Here is a 17530-nt window from a genome sequence, read left to right on the forward strand (position 1 = left end):
AGACCTAATTGTGACCTTCCAGTATCTGAAGGGGGCTACAAGAAAGCTGGGGAGGGACTTTTGAGGGTGTCAGGGAGTGATAGGACTGGGGGGAATGGAGCAAAACTAGAAATGGATAGATTCAGATTGGATGTTAGGAAGAAGTTTTTCCCCATGAGGGTGGTGAGACACTGGCACAGGTTGCCCAGGGAGGTGGTGGAAGCCTCATGCCTGGAGGTTTTGAAGGCCAGGCTGGAGGCCAGGCTGTGGCTGTGAGCAAGCTGCTGTAGTGTGAGGTGTCCCTGCCCATGGCAGGGGGGTTGGGACTGGATGATCCTTGAGGTCCCTTCCAACCTCAGCAATTCTCTGATTGATTCTTTCTTACTCTCTTCCAACTACCTGAAAGAAGGTTGTAGCGAGGTGGGGGTTGGTCTCTTGTCCCAAGTAACAAGCGACAGGGCAAGAAGAAACAGCCTCAAGTTACACCAGGGGTGGTTTAAGTTGGAAATGTTTTCCAAATGATTTTCCCCAAAGGGTTCTCAAGCCCTGGGACAGGGCTGCCCAGGGAAATGGTAGAGTAACCAACCCTGGTGCTGTACAAGAGTGGGTAGCCCTGGTGCTGAGGGACATGGATTAGCAGTGACCTAGCAGCATTGTGTTGACTGTTGGCCATTATGATCTCAAAGGCCTCTTCCAACCAAAATGTTCCTATGATTCTGTAAGGATGCTTCATCAAAGCTGGCATGAAAAGATTTCTGGGGTGGTTCCTGCTGTGTGTGCAGCGTTTGAATGACCAGCAGCAGAGTGGTGAAAGGAAAACTGGAGCTATCATGCTGTGGGCTGCTGCTTCTCTTTTGGCTTGCTGAAAACTGGAAAGATCCATGGAGGTGCTTCTAGTTGCTCCATATTTCTCTCTCCTTGCTAATATAAAGCCAGCTGTGAGCAAAGGAGCTGTGGCACAGAGCACAGGCTTTACACTCCGGCTGCTGTCTGGCTTACAGCTCCACTTGGGTAAAATGCTGACTGTTTAAACAGTGGTAATCACAGAATTATTGGGGCTGGAAAAGACCTCTGAGATCATGAAGTCCAGCCTGTGACCTAACACCACAGCATAATGATGAGCTGGAGAGCAAATGCTGCACCAGATGTAACCAAACCTCCTGACCTTGCAGCAGCAGGCTGCTGAAGAACAGAAACTGAGGGCAAAGGGAGAGAAATATGAGGCAGTGTAGGACCTGATGGGTGTCTGGTGGCATTTTGCTCTGTGCTGGCCATTAGTTAAGATACTGCTTCACATGGTGCAACTTGTCTGGTATGGGTGGTAGGGGTGGCAAGTCCCGAAGAGGCAGGTCTAGTGCAGTGGTTAGACAGTGTGTGTTGTTTTAGAAAGCACTACTCTGCTAGATTTGCCTCTGCTGAAGCCACTCTTTCTTCTGCATATACTTACATTTGTGCACACAAAACTCAGATTCTTTCCGGGATAGAACTGTTAGATCCAGAGAAGTGATGCAGAGACTACCTACACCAATTAAAACAAGATCATAGGACCACTGCAAGTGTTCAATCTGCTTTTCATAGAATCATAGAATCAAACAGGTTGGAAAAGACCTCAGAGATCATCAAGTCCAACCTATTAGGAGGTCATTCTGCCCCTGTACACTGCACTGGTTAGGCCACACCTTGAGTCCTGTGTCCAGTTCTGGGCCCCTCAGTTTAGGAAAGATGTTGAGAGGCTGGAAGGTGTCCAGAGAAGGGCAACAAAGCTGGGGAGGGGTCTGGAGCACAGCCCTGTGAGGAGAGGCTGAGGGAGCTGGGGTGGCTTAGCCTGGAGAAGAGGAGGCTCAGGGGAGACCTTATTGCTCTCTACAACTCCTTGAAGAGAGGCTGTAGCCAGGTGGGGGTTGGTCTCTTCTCCCAGGCAAGCAGCACCAGAACAAGAGGACACAGTCTCAAGCTGTGCCGGGTTATGTTTAGGCTGGATGTTAGGAAGAAATTCTACACAGAGAGAGTGATTGCCCATTGGAATGTGCTGCCCATGGAGGTGGTGGAGTCACCATCACTGGAGGTGTTCAGGAGGAGACTTGATGGGGTGCTTGGTGCCATGGTTTAGTTGATTAGGTGGTGTTGGATGATAGGTTGGATGTGATGATCTCGAAGGTCTCTTCCAATCTGGTTTATTCTATTCTAATACCTAACACCTGCTGACTAAACCATGGGTTCAAGTGCCACGTCCAATCCTTTTTTGAACACCTCCAGTGATGGTGACTCCACCACCTCCCTGGGCAGCACATTCCAATGGCCAATCTCTCTCTCTGGGAAGAACTTTCTCCTCACCTCCAGCCTAAGCCTCCCCTGGCACAGCTTGAGACTGTGTCCTCTTGTTCTGGTGCTGGTTGCCTGGGAGAAGAGACCAACCCCCACCTGGCTACAGCCTCCTTTTTGTAGTATATGACCAAGTGGCTCTAAATTCCTTCTGCCTTCTCTTACACTGACTTACAAATCCAGCCTCTAGGTCCCAGCACCAGCAGTAATTCACAAATCTGACGAAGCAAGCTCGGATGAAGTCTCCCACCAGGATGGTTATGTAGGTCACCAGGATGTCAGACACGGTCAGCCTTACAAACTCCTGCAGTTTAAAACAAGGAATAAACACTCAGCTCCTATAATTCCAGTAGTGCATTCAGATCTGCTGGATTCACTCCTCTTAATGCACCCCCAGGATCCCATTGACCTTCTAGGCCACCAGGGCACGTTGCTGGCCCATGGAGAACTTGTTGCCCACCAGCACTTCCACATCCTTCTCCACAGGGCTGCCCTCTAGCAGATCACCTCCCAGACTCTACTGGTGCAGTTTATTCTTCCTTCCCAGTTCCAGAACTCTGCACTTATCCTTCTTCAACCTCATTAGGTTCCTCTTTGCCCAGCTCTCAGTCTGTCCAAGTCTCTGAACCGCAGCACAGCCTTCAGGTGTCTCAGCCAAGCCTCCCTGTGACTCCTGAGGAAACTGCTGAAATGAGCTGTGAGGAAGTGTAGAGAAGGGAGGATGTGCAAGACAAGAAGGGAAAGACTTGTAGGATGGAGATAGCTGGTGCCTCAAGGATTAAAAAGGAAGAACAAAGGTTTAGAAGTCTGGGGGGGGAGGGGGGTGGTGGAAAGCAGGGATCTGGAGGATGACAGCTTGGCTGCACTGAGGATCAGCCCCTTCCAAGGAGTGACAGCTGGTGGTCTTTGCCCACTTGACTAAAAAACCACTTGGCTAGTGCAGACCCAGTGGGTGTACTCAGTAGTGCATGGCCTTCTGGTTTGGTGAGGTCCAGCTGTCTGTATTGGCCAATAAATAATTGCTGTTGCTTTTGAAGCTGTGTGTGGTTGGGCTGCAGAACTTCTTGGTGCAAGGTGAAGGTTGCAGGGAAGGGTTCATAGCGTGAAACATGGAAGACATGAAGGCCGTCCTGCATGCATTTCAGGGGCCTTATTTTGCCTAATTCTGCTCACATCCCATGGCCTCATGATGTGTTAGAGGTTGGGATGTGTCAGGAGAACAGCTTCCAGCTGGGGACTTCACTATCATGGGTGTAGAACTCTGGCCAAGGACTTGCATTGCTGTGGTGCTGCCATGCGAGAGGTGGGGAGGGAGATGTCATTTGCAAGGAAAATGCCAATCAACCCCCCTTTCCCCCCACCTCTCCTCCATAATGCCCTGCAAAGCATCCCAGAGACTTAATGCACAACAAATTTCTCACAATGCCAACAGTTGTCTCCCAGCAGGGTCCCCTGGGCACATCCGCGGGATCAAGGGGAGGTGGGGTGGCAGCGCTGCTGTTCCTCATGGAGGAGTTGTGGTGGCCAAGCAGTGTCCAGTGTGTGATGTTCTTCACCACATCCTCTTCAGCTAGCTGCAATGAAGAGACCCCCACCCACCCCCACCCCCCAGCCAAAATCAGCAGTAAGCAAAGGTTCCACAGGAGATGCTGGGAGAGGCCCAAGGCATTGTGTTCCCCCCGTCCTCCCTACCACCCTTCACCTAAGCATCTGCTTACATCTGCAGTGCTGGCAGTTGCCAAGAGCAGGGGAGCAGCAGCCCTTGCAGTCTGCAAGCAGATTGGGGCACTGTGAGTTTTGGGGAGCTGGCAGCCTGCTTGTGGGGGAGCCAGACCTCCTTCATGTCTGCTGTGCGCAGAGGAAGCCTGCACCCAGTCCTCTTTTCCTCACTTGCTTCATAATTTTCCCAGGCAGTGCAAAGTGCTCGGATTCCTCCAGTCCTTCCCAGCTAAAAACACTGATCTTTTTTTTTTCTTTTAATTTATTTTTCCCCCCTGTGGCTCATTTAGTCATTGATCCTTTCCTGCAGTTATCTGCCTGCAGCATGCTACCAGGATAATGTGAAAGAGGGGAAGAGGATTATGAACTCCGTCCTCGGGATCTGCAGTAATAGAAATAGCAAATGGTGTCAGATGGTGGTGGTGGGGAAAGTCAAATTACTCTAACATGTCGTGATTAGAGGAGGTAATCACCACTCTTTTCAGGGCTGTAAGGAGAGGATGGAGACTCTTTGGAAACTCCTCTGCTTGGCGAGTCTCCCTGCAGTGCTGTGGACAATGCTCAAGAGGGTTGGTGATGGGGGAAGACGAAAAGGGAACGATCGCTCCCCACTGGCTGCGGGGATGGGCTGTGCCTCACGCCCTGCTCTGGAAACTGCTAGTGAAGGTGGCTCTTTTGGCTCAGCTCTTACTTTTTCGTTGACATCATCCATCAAGGCCAAGAGAAACGTGTAGAGGTTCCCAAGGAAGAGAGCAAAGATGCGCCCCAGCTGCCACTTCAGCCCGATGCGGGGATGGTAATTTTCTAGGGCAGCTATGGTCTCGAACAGCGGAGGGCAAAACATGCCCAGCAAGGACATCACGATCTCAACCTGCCACACAAGCAAAACGAGGTTACCACTAGCAGTAGCTGTGTCACTGGGAGCAGGGTGGGGGCTGCCAGCAAGTGGCTGGAGATCTCTGAAGGGATTTTATAAAGGAGGAGACATCGAAGCGAGCTCAGCATCTGGCTTTGCTTAGCATGCAGGCAGCACAGTATCAGACTTCAGGCCTGGGCTGCATGGCTTGCTCTTGCAGGAGCACTTTTGCTGTTATCTCAAAGGGATGAGCTCCAAAGAATTTGTTCCCTCTCAGTCCAGACTCATGAATATTTACACTCCTCCAGTCCCTCGTAATACTGCTTGCATCAGCTCCCAGGCTCTTATTTTAGTTTCAGAGGAAGCGCAAGGCTTGGCTTGTGTGCATGGAGATAATTAGTTGCTGCTAATGCTTCTTTTCCGTGTTCAGCACCTTTGCTTTTGCAATGGGTGATTACAGATTTGAATGGCAGCCCATCAAGCACTTGGGTTTGCAGCTGAAGAAAGTAGAGTCATAGAGGTTTGGGCTTTTTTTTGGAAGAGACCTTTAAGTTCATCAAGTCCAACCGTTGTTTGGCTTTCTAAAGGCTGCTTTTAAGTTATGATCTCTCTTAGCATGTCCTAGGGGTGGGTTTGCTCCTCTACGTGGTGCAAGGTGCTAGGTTGTACTGTGGTCTGTGAGGTCATTGGCCAGGCAGTGTTAGGTCAGGCATAACTTGCAGCCTATCGTTTTTACAGCCCTGCAGCACCCATTGTCCTGCAGAGAGCTGTTGGCAGGCTCTGACTCACAGAGGCTCATTTCAGTGCTCTGCTTTTCCAGAAGAGGGAACACTACCCACAACTGGATATGTGCAGCCCTCAGTTTTACAGAATCCCAGAATGTTAGGAGCTGGAAAGGACCTCAAAAGCTCATGCAGTCCAACCCCCCTGCCAGAGCAGGATCACCTAGAGCAGATCACACAGGAAGACATCCAGGGGGGTCTTGAATATCTCCAGAGAGGGGGACTCCACAACATCCCTGGGCAGCTTGGTCCAGAATGATGGAGTTTACCATCAGGAAAGCCTCAGGCATAATTATGTTTTTCATTGTAATAGTATTTTTTTCCTCTTTGGGAAAGTTCAGATGAATGAAACCCAAGTACTTGTGTGAGAAAATGCTCTCCTGCTGATGTTTTCTGAGGGGCTGGTCAAAATTCATGGCCTCACATTTAATCTGGCTTTGATAGATGAACACATGGTAAGAGAATAAGAATAGAATCATTTTGGCTGGAAGAGACCTTTAAGACCATCACATGAAACCTTTTCCCCAGGATGAAACATTTTTTTGGGTATATGTGTGTGTGTGTGGAGAGCTTCAAGGTTTGAATTCTTCATTCCAAAAGTACAGGCAGGGAAAAATGTTGACAGCTGAAATTTTTCTGGAGGTTCTAAAATCTGATTCCCATAATTCAAGATGGATGAAGAATCACAGAATTGTCAGGGTTGGAAGGGACCTCAAGGATCAGCCAGTCTCAACCCCCCTGCCATGGCCAGGGACACCTCACACTACAGCAGGCTGCTCACAGCCACAACCAGCCTGGCTAATAAAACCTCCAGGGATGAGGCTTCCACCACCTCCCTGGGCAACCTGTGCCAGTGTCTCACCACCCTCCTGGGGAAGAGCTTCTTCCTAACATCCAATCTGAATCTACCCATTTCTAGTTTTGCTCCATTCCCCTTAGTCCTATCACTCCCTGACACCCTCAAAAGTCCCTCCCCAGCTTTCTTGTAGCCCCCTTTAAGATACTGGAAGGCCACAATAAGGTCTAATCTGGCAGATTTGACTTGAGCTTTGTGTCTGATCATGACCATTGCCAACACCCAGAGAGATTCATAGTACAACAGCATTTGTGATATTGAATAAGCAACATGAGGTAGGTGCTTTAGAACTGACTTTTAGAGCTGCCTTGTATTGTGACTTACTGTGAGAGTGTTTTTAGTTTGGAGAAGAGAAGGCTCAGGGGAGACCTCATTGCTTTTTACAGCTACCTGAAGGGAGGTTGTAGCCAGGTGGGGGTTGGTCTCTTCTCCCAGGCAACCAGCACCAGAACAAGAGGACACAGTCTCAAGCTGTGCCAGGGGAGGTTTAGGCTGGAGGTGAGGAGAAAGTTCTTCCCAGCAAGAGAGATTGCCCATTGGAATGTGCTGCCCAGGGAGGTGGTGGAGTCACCATCCCTGGAGGTGTTCAAGAGGGGATTGGATGTGGCACTTGAAGCCATGCTTTAGTAGTCATGAGGTGTTGGGTGAGAGGTTGGACTTGATGATCTCTGAGGTCTTTTCCAACCTTATTTATTCTATGATTTTTCCCTCTCTGCAGCAGTTTTTAATCTGCCCTGGAAACTCTGAGTGAGACCAATGTGCTTGGTGCCATGGTTTAGTTGATTAGATGGCGTTGGGTGGTAGGTTGGACACAATGATCTTGAAGGTCTCTTCCAACCTGGTCTGGTCTATTCTATTCTTCCTGGCTAAAACAAGTACAGAGGTACTGAAGGGGGCTTCTGGGCCCTTGAAGGGAAACTCCCTATATTGGATGCTGTCCTCAAGCTGTGTGAAGAATTGTGCTGAGGTGCAGGGCAAGTTAAGAGGGCAGGGAAATGGAAGCAAAGTTCCCTTACCTCATTCCTTTCATACCACCCAACATTTTGCATTTTGGAAAACGTCTGGGAGCGTTTGACCACGAAATAGATGAGGTAGCCACTGCCACACAAGCAGCAGATGATGAGGAGGTTGGCCAGAACCCGCAGGAACCTCCTCAGGTGGATGTTCTCATCCTTGTTGCTTTCCTGCTCATCGACAATGGACTCCTGAAAAAGCAGGGGTGCTCACAGGAGTCGAGCAAGTGTCTCACTGCACCCAGCCTCAGGCACCATCAGAATGTTTTCCTCAGCAATCTCATCCTCCTTTTTGCTGCACTGAACTTGTGCTAAGGTCAAACTAAGCTTCATCCAGGCATCCCCATTTGACTGTAAGACCTCAAGTGGCAAACAGCCTGTCCTGTCCCAGGGGAATGTGGTGGGGGAATTGTTCTCTGAAATAAACCAGATTGTTCTTTTTTGAATCCTAAAGATGGGGCTAGGGTGACTGAGAGCACAGAAGCTGGAGCTGCTGTGGTTCAGTACCATGCCCTGTGCCTATGGACAGGAGCTGTACAGGTGCCCAGGTCACCCTTCAAACCTCTGCCAGGTTGTTAGGGATTGGAAGGGACCTCCCAAGATCATCCAGTCCACCCCCCCTGCCAGAGCAGGACCACAGAATCCAGCACAGGTCACACAGGAACACATCCAGATGGGTCTTGAAAGTCTCCAGAGGAGACTCCACAACCTCTCTGGGCAGCCTGTTCCAGTGCTCTGTGACCCTCCCAGTGAAGAAGTTCCTCCTCATGTTGAGGTGGAGCCTCCTGTGCTGTAGTTTCTCTCCATTGCCCCTTGTCCTATCCTAGAGTGCAACTGAGCAGAGCCTGTCCCCTCCCTCTTGACCCCCAGCCCTCAGATATTTGTAGGCATTGATCAGATCCTCCCTCAGTCTTTTCCTCTCCAGACTAAACAGCCCCAGGTCTCTCAGCTTCTCCTCACAAGGCAGTGCTCCAGTCCCCTAATCATCCTGGTAGCTCTCTGTTGGACTCTCTTGAGTAGATCCCTGTCCCTCTTGAACTGGGGAGCCCAGGACTGGATGCAATATTCCAGGTGCGTTCTAGATGCTGAAGCAGACAGAGAAATGCCAGTTGGGGTTACCTTGAAGCTGGTGGTGATGGATGCAAACTTGTTGTCTGCTGTCTCTGGGTTGCCAATGAGGTAGTCCCAGCTGGTGAACATCTTCCAGCTGAAGATGAAGTTGTGGTCGTCGCCGTCGGCGGTGCTCTCGTTGGCGTTGCGCGCCATGCTGCGGGAGAACGTGTGCAGGCACAAGCTCAGAGGGGCTGCCACAGGGCCACCACCTCTCCTCCAGCTCTGCAAGCAGTGCTGGTGGCTTGGCATTGCTGATAGGGAGGGAAGGAGCAGAGTCTTTCTTCCTGGGGTTTAGGTGCAACTGTCATAGAATCAATAAGGTTGGAAAAGACCTCAGAGATCATCAAGTCCAACCTATCACCCAACACCTCATGACTGCTAAACCATGGCACCAAGTGCCACATCCAGTCCCCTCTTGCACACCTCCAGGGACAGTGACTCCACCACCTCCCTGGGCAGCACATTCCAATGGCCAATCTCTCTTTCAGGGAAGAACTTTCTCCTCACCTCCAGCCTAAACCTCTGCTGGCACAGCTTGAGACTGTGTCCTCTTGTTCTGGTGCTGCTTGCCTGGGAGAAGAGACCAACCCCCACCAGGCTACAACCTCCCTTCAGGTAGTTGTAGAGAGCAAGAAGGTCTCCCTTGAGCCTCCTCTTCTCCAGGCTAAGCAACCCCAGCTCCCTCAGCCTCTCCTCACAGGGCTGTGCTCCAGACCTCCCCTCAGCCTTGTTTGCCTTAATTGTGGGCTGTTGAACTCAGGGTTTAAGGAGGAGGGAACCATCAAGTGGGGCCTTCAGGTCATGTATTAAAAACAGCAATGTAGGGGGAAAAACTGCCAGGCTAAGGATTGCTTCCCTCAGCTACTGCAAGAGCAAGGACTACTTACTGTGCTTCTGGGCTCTAGAGTACCTGTGCTTGTGGCTACCAGCCCCCTCCTGGTGTGCCCCAATGCAGCCACTGCAGTGCAAAGTTTTAATGAGACCTCAGTAGCTACACAATGCTGCAGCCAAAGAGCTTGCTCCAAGACATGCAGGGAGAGAGGAAGGATTATTCTTGTTAATCACCATAGCAGCAGTTAGAGCCTCTGCTCTTTCCTCTCTATTATTTGATCCCTGAAATCCTTGGTAGCTCTCGCTGGAGTTCCTAGCACCAGTCCCTCGAGGAAGGGAAGACAACAGATGCTGCAATTTCATGGCCAATGTACAGCAAATCCCCATGTCCCACTCCAGCCAAAGGCTCAAGAGGTTCTTTCTGCTCTGCATCAACAGGGCCTGCTTCAGCAGCAATACCAATCCACAGGTTTAACCTTTCTTACAAAGGAAGAGTGCCCTCCTTGGCAGGGGGTGCCCTCCTTGGCATGGGGTGCACTCCTTGGCATGGGGTGCCCTCCAAGCAGAGACCAGGGCTTGATTTTTTCACTTTTGGCTTTGCAGAGACCATCTCAGCAGCAAAAAGTGCTTCAGCTGCTTCCCAGTTGCCCTGGGGATGCTACAGGACCCTCACCGGTGCTTGGGGACAGTGCACCAGGGTCATGGAGGTTGGGGCCCTGCTTTAAAACACTGCTGGTTGGTTTGGGGATGCATCAAAAGTTCTACAACTACCTGAAAGGAGGTTGTAGTGAGGTGGGTGATGTCAGTCTCTTCTTCCAAGTAAAGAACAAAAGGAAACAACTTCAAGTTGCTCCAAGGGAGGTTGGGTTGAACATTAGGAAGAATTTCTTCACTGAAAAGGCTGTCAAGCCCAAACTGTGCCAGGAGAGGTTTAGGTTGGATATTAGGAGAAAAAATCTTCAGCAAAAGGGTTGTCAAGCCCTGGAACAGGCTGCTCAGGGGAGTGGTGGAGTCCCCATCCCTGGAGGGACTGAGAAGCTGTGTAGATGTGGTGCTGAGGGACACAGGTCAGCAGTGACCTGGCAGCGCTGGGGTAATGGTTGAATGTAAAATCCTTAAAGGTCTCTCTCTTCCAACCATAAGGAAGGATATTGAGGCACCTGGATCTGTCCAGAGAAGGGCAATGAGGCTGGGGAGAGGTCTTGAGCACACACCCTATGAGGAGAGGCTGAGGGAGCTGGGGTTGTTTAGCTTGGAGAAGGGGAGGCTTAGGGGAGACCTTATTGCTGTCTGCAGCTACCTGAAGGGAGGTTGTAGCCAGGTGGGGGTTGGTCTCTTCTCCCAGGCAACCAGAACCAGAGGACACAGTGTCAAGCTGTGCCAGGGGAGGTTTAGGCTGGAGGTGAGGAGAAAGTTCTTCCCAGAAAGAGAGATTGGCCATTGGAATGTGCTGCCCAGGGAGGTGGTGGAGTCACCATCCCTGGAGGTGTTAAAAAATGAATTGGATGTGGCACTTGGAGCCATGGTTTAGTTGTCATAAGGTGTTGGGTGATAGGTTGGACATGATGATCTGTGAGGTCTTTTCCACCCCTATTGATTCTATGATTCTGTGATAAGAATGCCATGATTCTAGAAGCAGCCTGGAAGTGTCTGGCTGTCTCCTGTACCCCTTGCATTTTTACAATGAAAGGATGGGAAAAGAAGCCTTTGACATTTAGTGTAAGCAAAATCCTCCTTCATGGACAAAATCCACCTGCTTGATGCACTTGTAGGAGTGGTGGAGGGCTGAAGAAAGGCTGAATTGATCCAGAGAGGAACAGGGCTGAAGGAGGAGGTGGGAGGAGGAGCCCATGGAGGAGATACACCTGGGTGGCTCTGGGGAGAGGGCAACAGCAGCCGTACTCACGATCTGATCACAACCATCAGGCTGTAGCCAAACACACTGATCCCAACCATGAAGTAGGCCATTGGTAGCCTGTATTTTAACCAGCCAATTGTTCTCTGGTTGCTGTAGTAGCCATAAAAGAGTGCTGAGTATTTGATATAGCCCTGCAGGAAAAGAAAAGCCAAGGTCTGTGTGAGCTGTGCAGCTCTTCCACGGCAGGAACGACATTTCTGGTGAAAACTGAAGATTTAAACCAAAGGAAATCAACGTGGAAGCATCTTTACTGTCTCAGCCTCCCCTGTTTGCTGCTCTGTCATGTTTAAGAGCCACTTTCCTGAGAGCTTAAACTCTGAAGAGAGGGAAGTCGAGGGAGGGCATGTGAGAAGGTGCTGGCTAAAACTAAAGTGTGGGTTTTTTTCTCATCACTGTTTCAACCCTCCCCCCAAAAACCTTCTTTCTGCTCCTTGGGGCTGTAGTCCACCTGCTTCTCTAAGCCAGTAACAAACACTCAGACCCTGGAGGAATGCTGGTGCAAAGTGTTCTCCCCCTGTGACGGGAGACTTTGCCTTTCAACTCAGAGGCAGCTGATGCTTGGTACCCTGCAGATTGAGTTCCTTTTACTGGCTGCCACCTGCAGAGCAAATATAACTAAAGCCTAAAATCAAAGCATTTCTTTCCTAGGGAAAGCAGAGCTCAGGCACAATATCAACAGCCTCATCTCAAGTAGATCCTTGTCTTGCTGTACAAACTGTTGGGCATGCAGTGAGTGTGCAGATCCTCCCCACAGAAATGTCTTCTCTCTCTTTGTGTCATATCTTACCCAAGTTTGTGTGTATGGTTGCATGCTGCACTTTGTTTGCTTGTTCTCTTTCAGCTCCTAAGTTGAGTGTTAAAAGGTCTGGCCCCATCCTCTTGACCCTTTAGATATTGATAAGCATTTATAAGATCCCCTTCCAAGCTTTCAGCCTTGAATCTTTCTTGGTCTTTCTTCATAAGAGAGATGCTCTTATCTTCTCATCTTCATAGAATAAGGTTGGAAAATACCTCAAAGATCATCAAGTCCAGCCTGTCACCCAACACCTCCCGACTAACTAAACCATGGCTCCAAGTGCCACATCCAATCCCTTTTTGAACACCTCCAGGGATGGTGACTCCACCACCTCCCTGGGCAGCACATTCCGATGGCCAATCTCTCTCTCTGGGAAGAACTTTCTCCTCACCTCCAGCCTAAACCTCCCTTGGCACAGCTTGGGACTGTGTCCTCTTGTTCTGTCACAGGTTGCCTGGGAGAAGAGACCAACCCCCACCTGGCTTCAACCTCCCTTCAGGTAGTTGTAGAGAGCAATAAGGTCTCCCCTGAGCCTCCTCTTCTCCAGGTTAAACAACATCAGCTCCCTTGGCCTCTCCTCATAGGGCTTGTGCTCATAGCCTCTACTGGGTGCTCTCCAGTAGTTCCTTGTCTCTCTTGAACTTGGGAATTCAGAAATGGATGAAAAAATTAGAATGAAATAAAATTCAAGCAGCATGTCCAGCTGAGTTTCCAAAATCTCTAAGCCCCAGCCTTTCTGGGCCTCTCTTCTAAAGTTTAATCAACTAGCTAAGCTCCCACAAAACAACAGAGTTTCCTTCCTAACCTAGTATAAAGCTCTGGTTTCCAGCCATTAGCTGCCTGTTTGCCCTGCCGCAGGTACAGGAGAACTCTGCCTGCCAGCAGCCAGCTCTGGGGCAGTGCAGCAGGCCAGTGGCTGGCACACCACAGCCTGGCTGCCTGAGGCTTGTAGCAGAATGCGTGCTGGGGAAGTGTCATGGAAAAAAAATGCCTCATCAAATCTGAAGTCCCTGCAAGGTGCTGGTGAGGTTTTTTTTTGTCTTCTCAGGCTGCAATCCCAAACCTTTGTCTTTTTGATTCATCAAATAGTGGGGACTGAAAAATGAGTTTCTCTGCTCCCATCAGCCAGCACGTTCTTTAAACTCCATTTGAGAGACATGGTGCCTGGTGTCCAAGTGAGATTTATCCCTTTCTGCTCCTCCAGAAATCCATGATGTGACCTCCTTGCTGGCAGAGCATATGTTTCCCTGGCTTCCCTCTCCTGAAATGCATTTTTCAGGATCACAGTGTTGACTCTTCATTTTATGCCTGTTCTGAGATATGTTTCCCTCTTGCACATCTCCTGTGGAGCGTGCTGCAGTAAGCACCTATTTGTTTTCTAAAGGGCAAACCTCTGTGAAGGGCTTCATTTAACATCTTCTGCAGTGGGCATAGTGTACATCCTTGCCCTATAGCTGGGGATTGTTCCTTGGTGTGAAGCAGCAGAGGGGTGGTTTTGGGGATGGGGACCTACATGGCAGAGGGATTGAGAGGATCAAGCCCTCAGTGATAGTAGGAGTATATAGATTTATGTACCAAGCCACTGGCAGTTCATGGTAGTCTCAGAGTATTAGGGGTTGGAAGTGACCTCTGGAGATCATTGAATCCAACTGCCCTGCCAGAGCAGAGTCACCTAGGGCAAGCCACATAGAAACACATCCAGAAGGGTTTGGAAAGTCTCCAGAGGAGACTCCACAACCTCTCTGGGCAGCCTGTTCCAGTGCTCCATCATCCTCATCATACAGAAGTGTCTCTTCATGTTGAGGTGGAACCTCCTGTGCTCCAGCTTGTAGCCATTGTTCCTTATCCTGTCGCTGGGCACCACCAAACAGAGCCTGGAACTTTCATCCTGACACCCACCCCTCAGATATTGATAGACATTGGTCAGATCCCCTCTCAGCCTTCTCTTCTCCAGACTAAACAGCTTCAGGACTCTGTCTTTCTTCATAGCAGAGATGTTCAAGCCCTCCAATCACCCTCACAGCCTTTCATGCAACAGTACAGCCCCAGCCAAGAGCAAATTTCCTTGCTGACTCGTGTATGGCTTATGGTCTCCCAAACAAAACCAACTGATGGGTTTTTCTGAAAGCTTTCAGGATGTATTGAACTGATTCCTTATGATTAGCATTTCTGTGCTTACCTCAAAGTCCCAAAGAACTGAAAAATCCATAGCTGTTGCTTGCTCAGCCCGGGGTACAGTTTTCCTTGGCATACTCCCATATGGCATTCCCATCAGGACCTGGGGAACATTCATAGCAGTGATGCATGTGTAGCAGAACACACTGTGCAGGGGCAGTGCCACTTACTGTTTTCTTAATGAGTCCCTTTTGGTTTGCTTTTGGTTGGTTTCCCTTTCTGTTGATTTTAATACAGATTTTTGTTACTCAGCACCAGAGCAGCAGTTTTAAAGACTTAGAACTTAGAGGAAGTTTTAGGCTGGAGGTGAGGAGAAAGTTCTTCCCAGAAAGAGTAATTGGTCATTGGAATGCTCTGCTCAGGGAGGTGGTGGAGTCACCATCCCTGGAGGTGTTAACAAAAGGCTTGGATGTGGCACTTGGAGCCATGGTTTAGTTAGTCATGAGGTGTTGGGTGATAGGTTGGACTTGATGATCTCTGATGCTGACCTTATTGCTTCTATGATTTCACCCAAATCACAGAAGCAGCAAGGGAAAAGGACTTCCCTTGCTCTGGTAGCATCCATAGGACAAGAAGTATTTTGCCAGGGAGCTGTAGCCCTCAATGAATAGCTCTGGGTTAAATGTCCTTAGTTTAGCAAGAAGTTCTTTGCTTGAACTTCATGGGTCTAAGGCACTAAGGGGATTAGCTTTATCTATTTATGCAGGACTCCTCCTTTGAGACAAGTCAAGAGCACTGGGTTGAGCTTGCAGTCTGTTTTGTATTACACAGTGTTAAATTGAAAAATTACCTCAGTGTGAGGTGAAGGGCAGTTAGGTTTGGCCCAAAACCCTGTGACAGAATGATGAGAAGAGCAGTTTGCATGGCACAGCCTCTCCTGATCACACCACACAATGACTTGCAGCAATTCCAGAGGCTACTGGAATCCAAGTGGAGGTCTTCAAGACCAACGGAGAGTTAATGATCACAGGATGGCAGGGGTTGGAAGGAACCTTCCAAGATCATCCAGTCCAACCCCCCTGCCAGAGCAGGACCCTGAGAACCTAGCACAGGTCACACAGGAACACATCCAGATGGGTCTTGAAAGTCTCCAGAGGAGACTCCACAACCTCTCTGGGCAGCCTGGTCCAGTGCTCTGTGACCCTCCCAGTGAAGAAGTTCCTCCTCATGTTGAGGTGGAACCTCCTGTGCTGTAGTTTCTCTCCATTGCCCCTTGCCCTGTCCTAGGGTGCAACTGAGCAGAGCCTGTCCCCTCCCTCTTGACCCCCAGCCCTCAGATATTTGTAGGCATTGATCAGATCCCCTCTCAGTCTTCTCTCCGGACTGAACAGCCTCAGGACTCTCAGCATCTCCTCATAGCGAAGCGCTTCAGTCCCTTTAATCATCCTGATAGATCCCTGACCCTCTTGAACTGGGGAGCCCAGAACTGGATGCAACATTCCAGGTGTGGCCTCACCAGGGCAAAGCAGAGGGTGAGGGGAACCTCTCTGGATCTGCTGGGCACCCTCCTCTTAATGCACCCCAGGCCAATGGGGAGTTAATGATATACTTACCAGTAGACTCTGGTTGTTGCCTGTACCAAAACATCTCATTAGCATTCATAGCCTGGAAAGGTGCTAGCCTCTAATTGATCCCTATTTTCTTAGGGCTAATTAATTTTAAAAGAATTTATGACTGAATGTTTATTGCCCAGCTACTCTCCACATCCTAACAGCTCAGCAGGCAAGGAGTACACATCCGTTAAAGATAAAGCAGCTCACTCTTCTGCCAGATGCATAGTTTCTACCCCAAGCCATTTGTATTGTTCAGTGCTAATGGTTTAATGTCTCTTCACCCTGAGAGGAAACTGAGCTGCTGCTTTTGAGAGCATGAGCAGGAGAGAGAAGGGAAAGAAAAAGGCATGGTCCTCAGGCGAGGCTCTGTGCTGCATTGCCCTCTATCAGGAACAGTGTGGCCAGCAGGAGCAGGGAGGTCATTCTGGCCCTGGACTCAGCACTGGTTAGGCCACACCTTGAGTCCTGTGTCCAGTTCTGGGCCCCTCAGTTTAGGAAAGATGTTGAGCTGCTGGAAGGTGTCCAGAGAAAGGCAACAAAGTGGGGAGGTTTCTGGAGCACAGCCCTGTGAGGAGAGGCTGAGGGAGCTGGGGTTGCTTAGCCTGGAGAAGAGGAGGCTCAGGGGAGACCTTCTTGCTCTCTCCAACTCCCTGAAGGGAGGTTGTAGCCAGGTGGGGGTTGGTCTCTTCTCCCAGGCAACCAGCAGCAGAACAAGAGGACACAGACTCAAGCTGTGCCAGGGTAGGTTTAGGCTGGATGTTAGGAAGAAGTTCTTCCCAGAAAGAGAGATTGGCCATTGGAATGTGCTGCCCAGGGAGGTGGTGGAGTCCCCATCACTGGAGGTGTTTAAGGAGAGACTGGAAAACTGGATGAGACACTTGGTGCCATGGTTTAGTTGATTAGATGGTGTTGGGTGATAGGTTGGACTTGATGATCTCTGAGGTCTCTTCCAACCTGGTCTGGTCTAGTCCATTCTATTCCATTCCATTCTATTCTATTCTACTCTTGCCTCATAAAAATCTTCATTGTGCAGAACAGATGCCAGTGACTACAGATGGCTCAGCCTTTAAAGACCAGGCTGAGTAATTTAGCAGGGGCTCTAATGGCTATGTGAAAAATGTTTTCTCTAAGGATCATAGAAAATTTGGTGAGGAGAGAGTTTTCCTTCTCCAAGAGCAGCAAGAAATAGAAACACTAAAAATAAAACACTGTCTTCATGAATCATCTGAATTAGGAGCACAGGAAAAGGATATTTCCTAAAGAAGTTTTAGTGGGAAATTGTTTGTTCCTTTCCCTGAGGACTACTCCTGTGGGGCTGTGCCCTTTGGAAGGTCCAAAATCGGAGTTTCTTAGCCATTTTTGGAGCACAGTCCTTTTCTTATGGCTCTTATAGAGTAGACTAGAATTAACCAGGTTGGAAAAGAGCTTGGAGATCATCAAGTGCAACCTATCACCCCACACCATCTAATCAACTAAACCATGGCACCAAGCACCCTATCAAGTCTCTTCCTAAACACCTCCAGGGATGGTGACTCCACCACCTCCCTGGACAGCCCATTCAGGGACCTAAACTTGTACCTGGAACTCACAGGTCATGACTTTCACCCTTAAATCAAG

At 49.5% G+C, this 17530-nt stretch overlaps 1 protein-coding gene across 1 annotated transcript in view; it reads right to left on the reverse strand.

Moving 5' to 3' along the window:
- TMC2 (transmembrane channel like 2) overlaps positions 1–17530 on the reverse strand; it is a 39533-nt gene that overhangs the window by 11551 nt on the left and 10452 nt on the right. Inside the window, exons 8-14 of the mRNA XM_068152977.1 lie at positions 14365–14463; positions 11378–11520; positions 8647–8794; positions 7531–7719; positions 4712–4891; positions 3723–3875; positions 2477–2605 (exon numbers count right to left, since the gene is read on the reverse strand). Coding sequence (XP_068009078.1) covers positions 2477–2605; positions 3723–3875; positions 4712–4891; positions 7531–7719; positions 8647–8794; positions 11378–11520; positions 14365–14463 — 1041 coding nt within the window. The remainder of the gene's footprint in view (positions 1–2476; positions 2606–3722; positions 3876–4711; positions 4892–7530; positions 7720–8646; positions 8795–11377; positions 11521–14364; positions 14464–17530) is intronic.

The sequence above is a fragment of the Melanerpes formicivorus genome, unplaced genomic scaffold, assembly GCF_026170545.1.
Source record: "Melanerpes formicivorus ecotype bairdi unplaced genomic scaffold, bMelFor1.0.p_v2 SCAF_24, whole genome shotgun sequence".
Classification (NCBI taxonomy): Eukaryota; Metazoa; Chordata; class Aves; order Piciformes; family Picidae; genus Melanerpes; species Melanerpes formicivorus.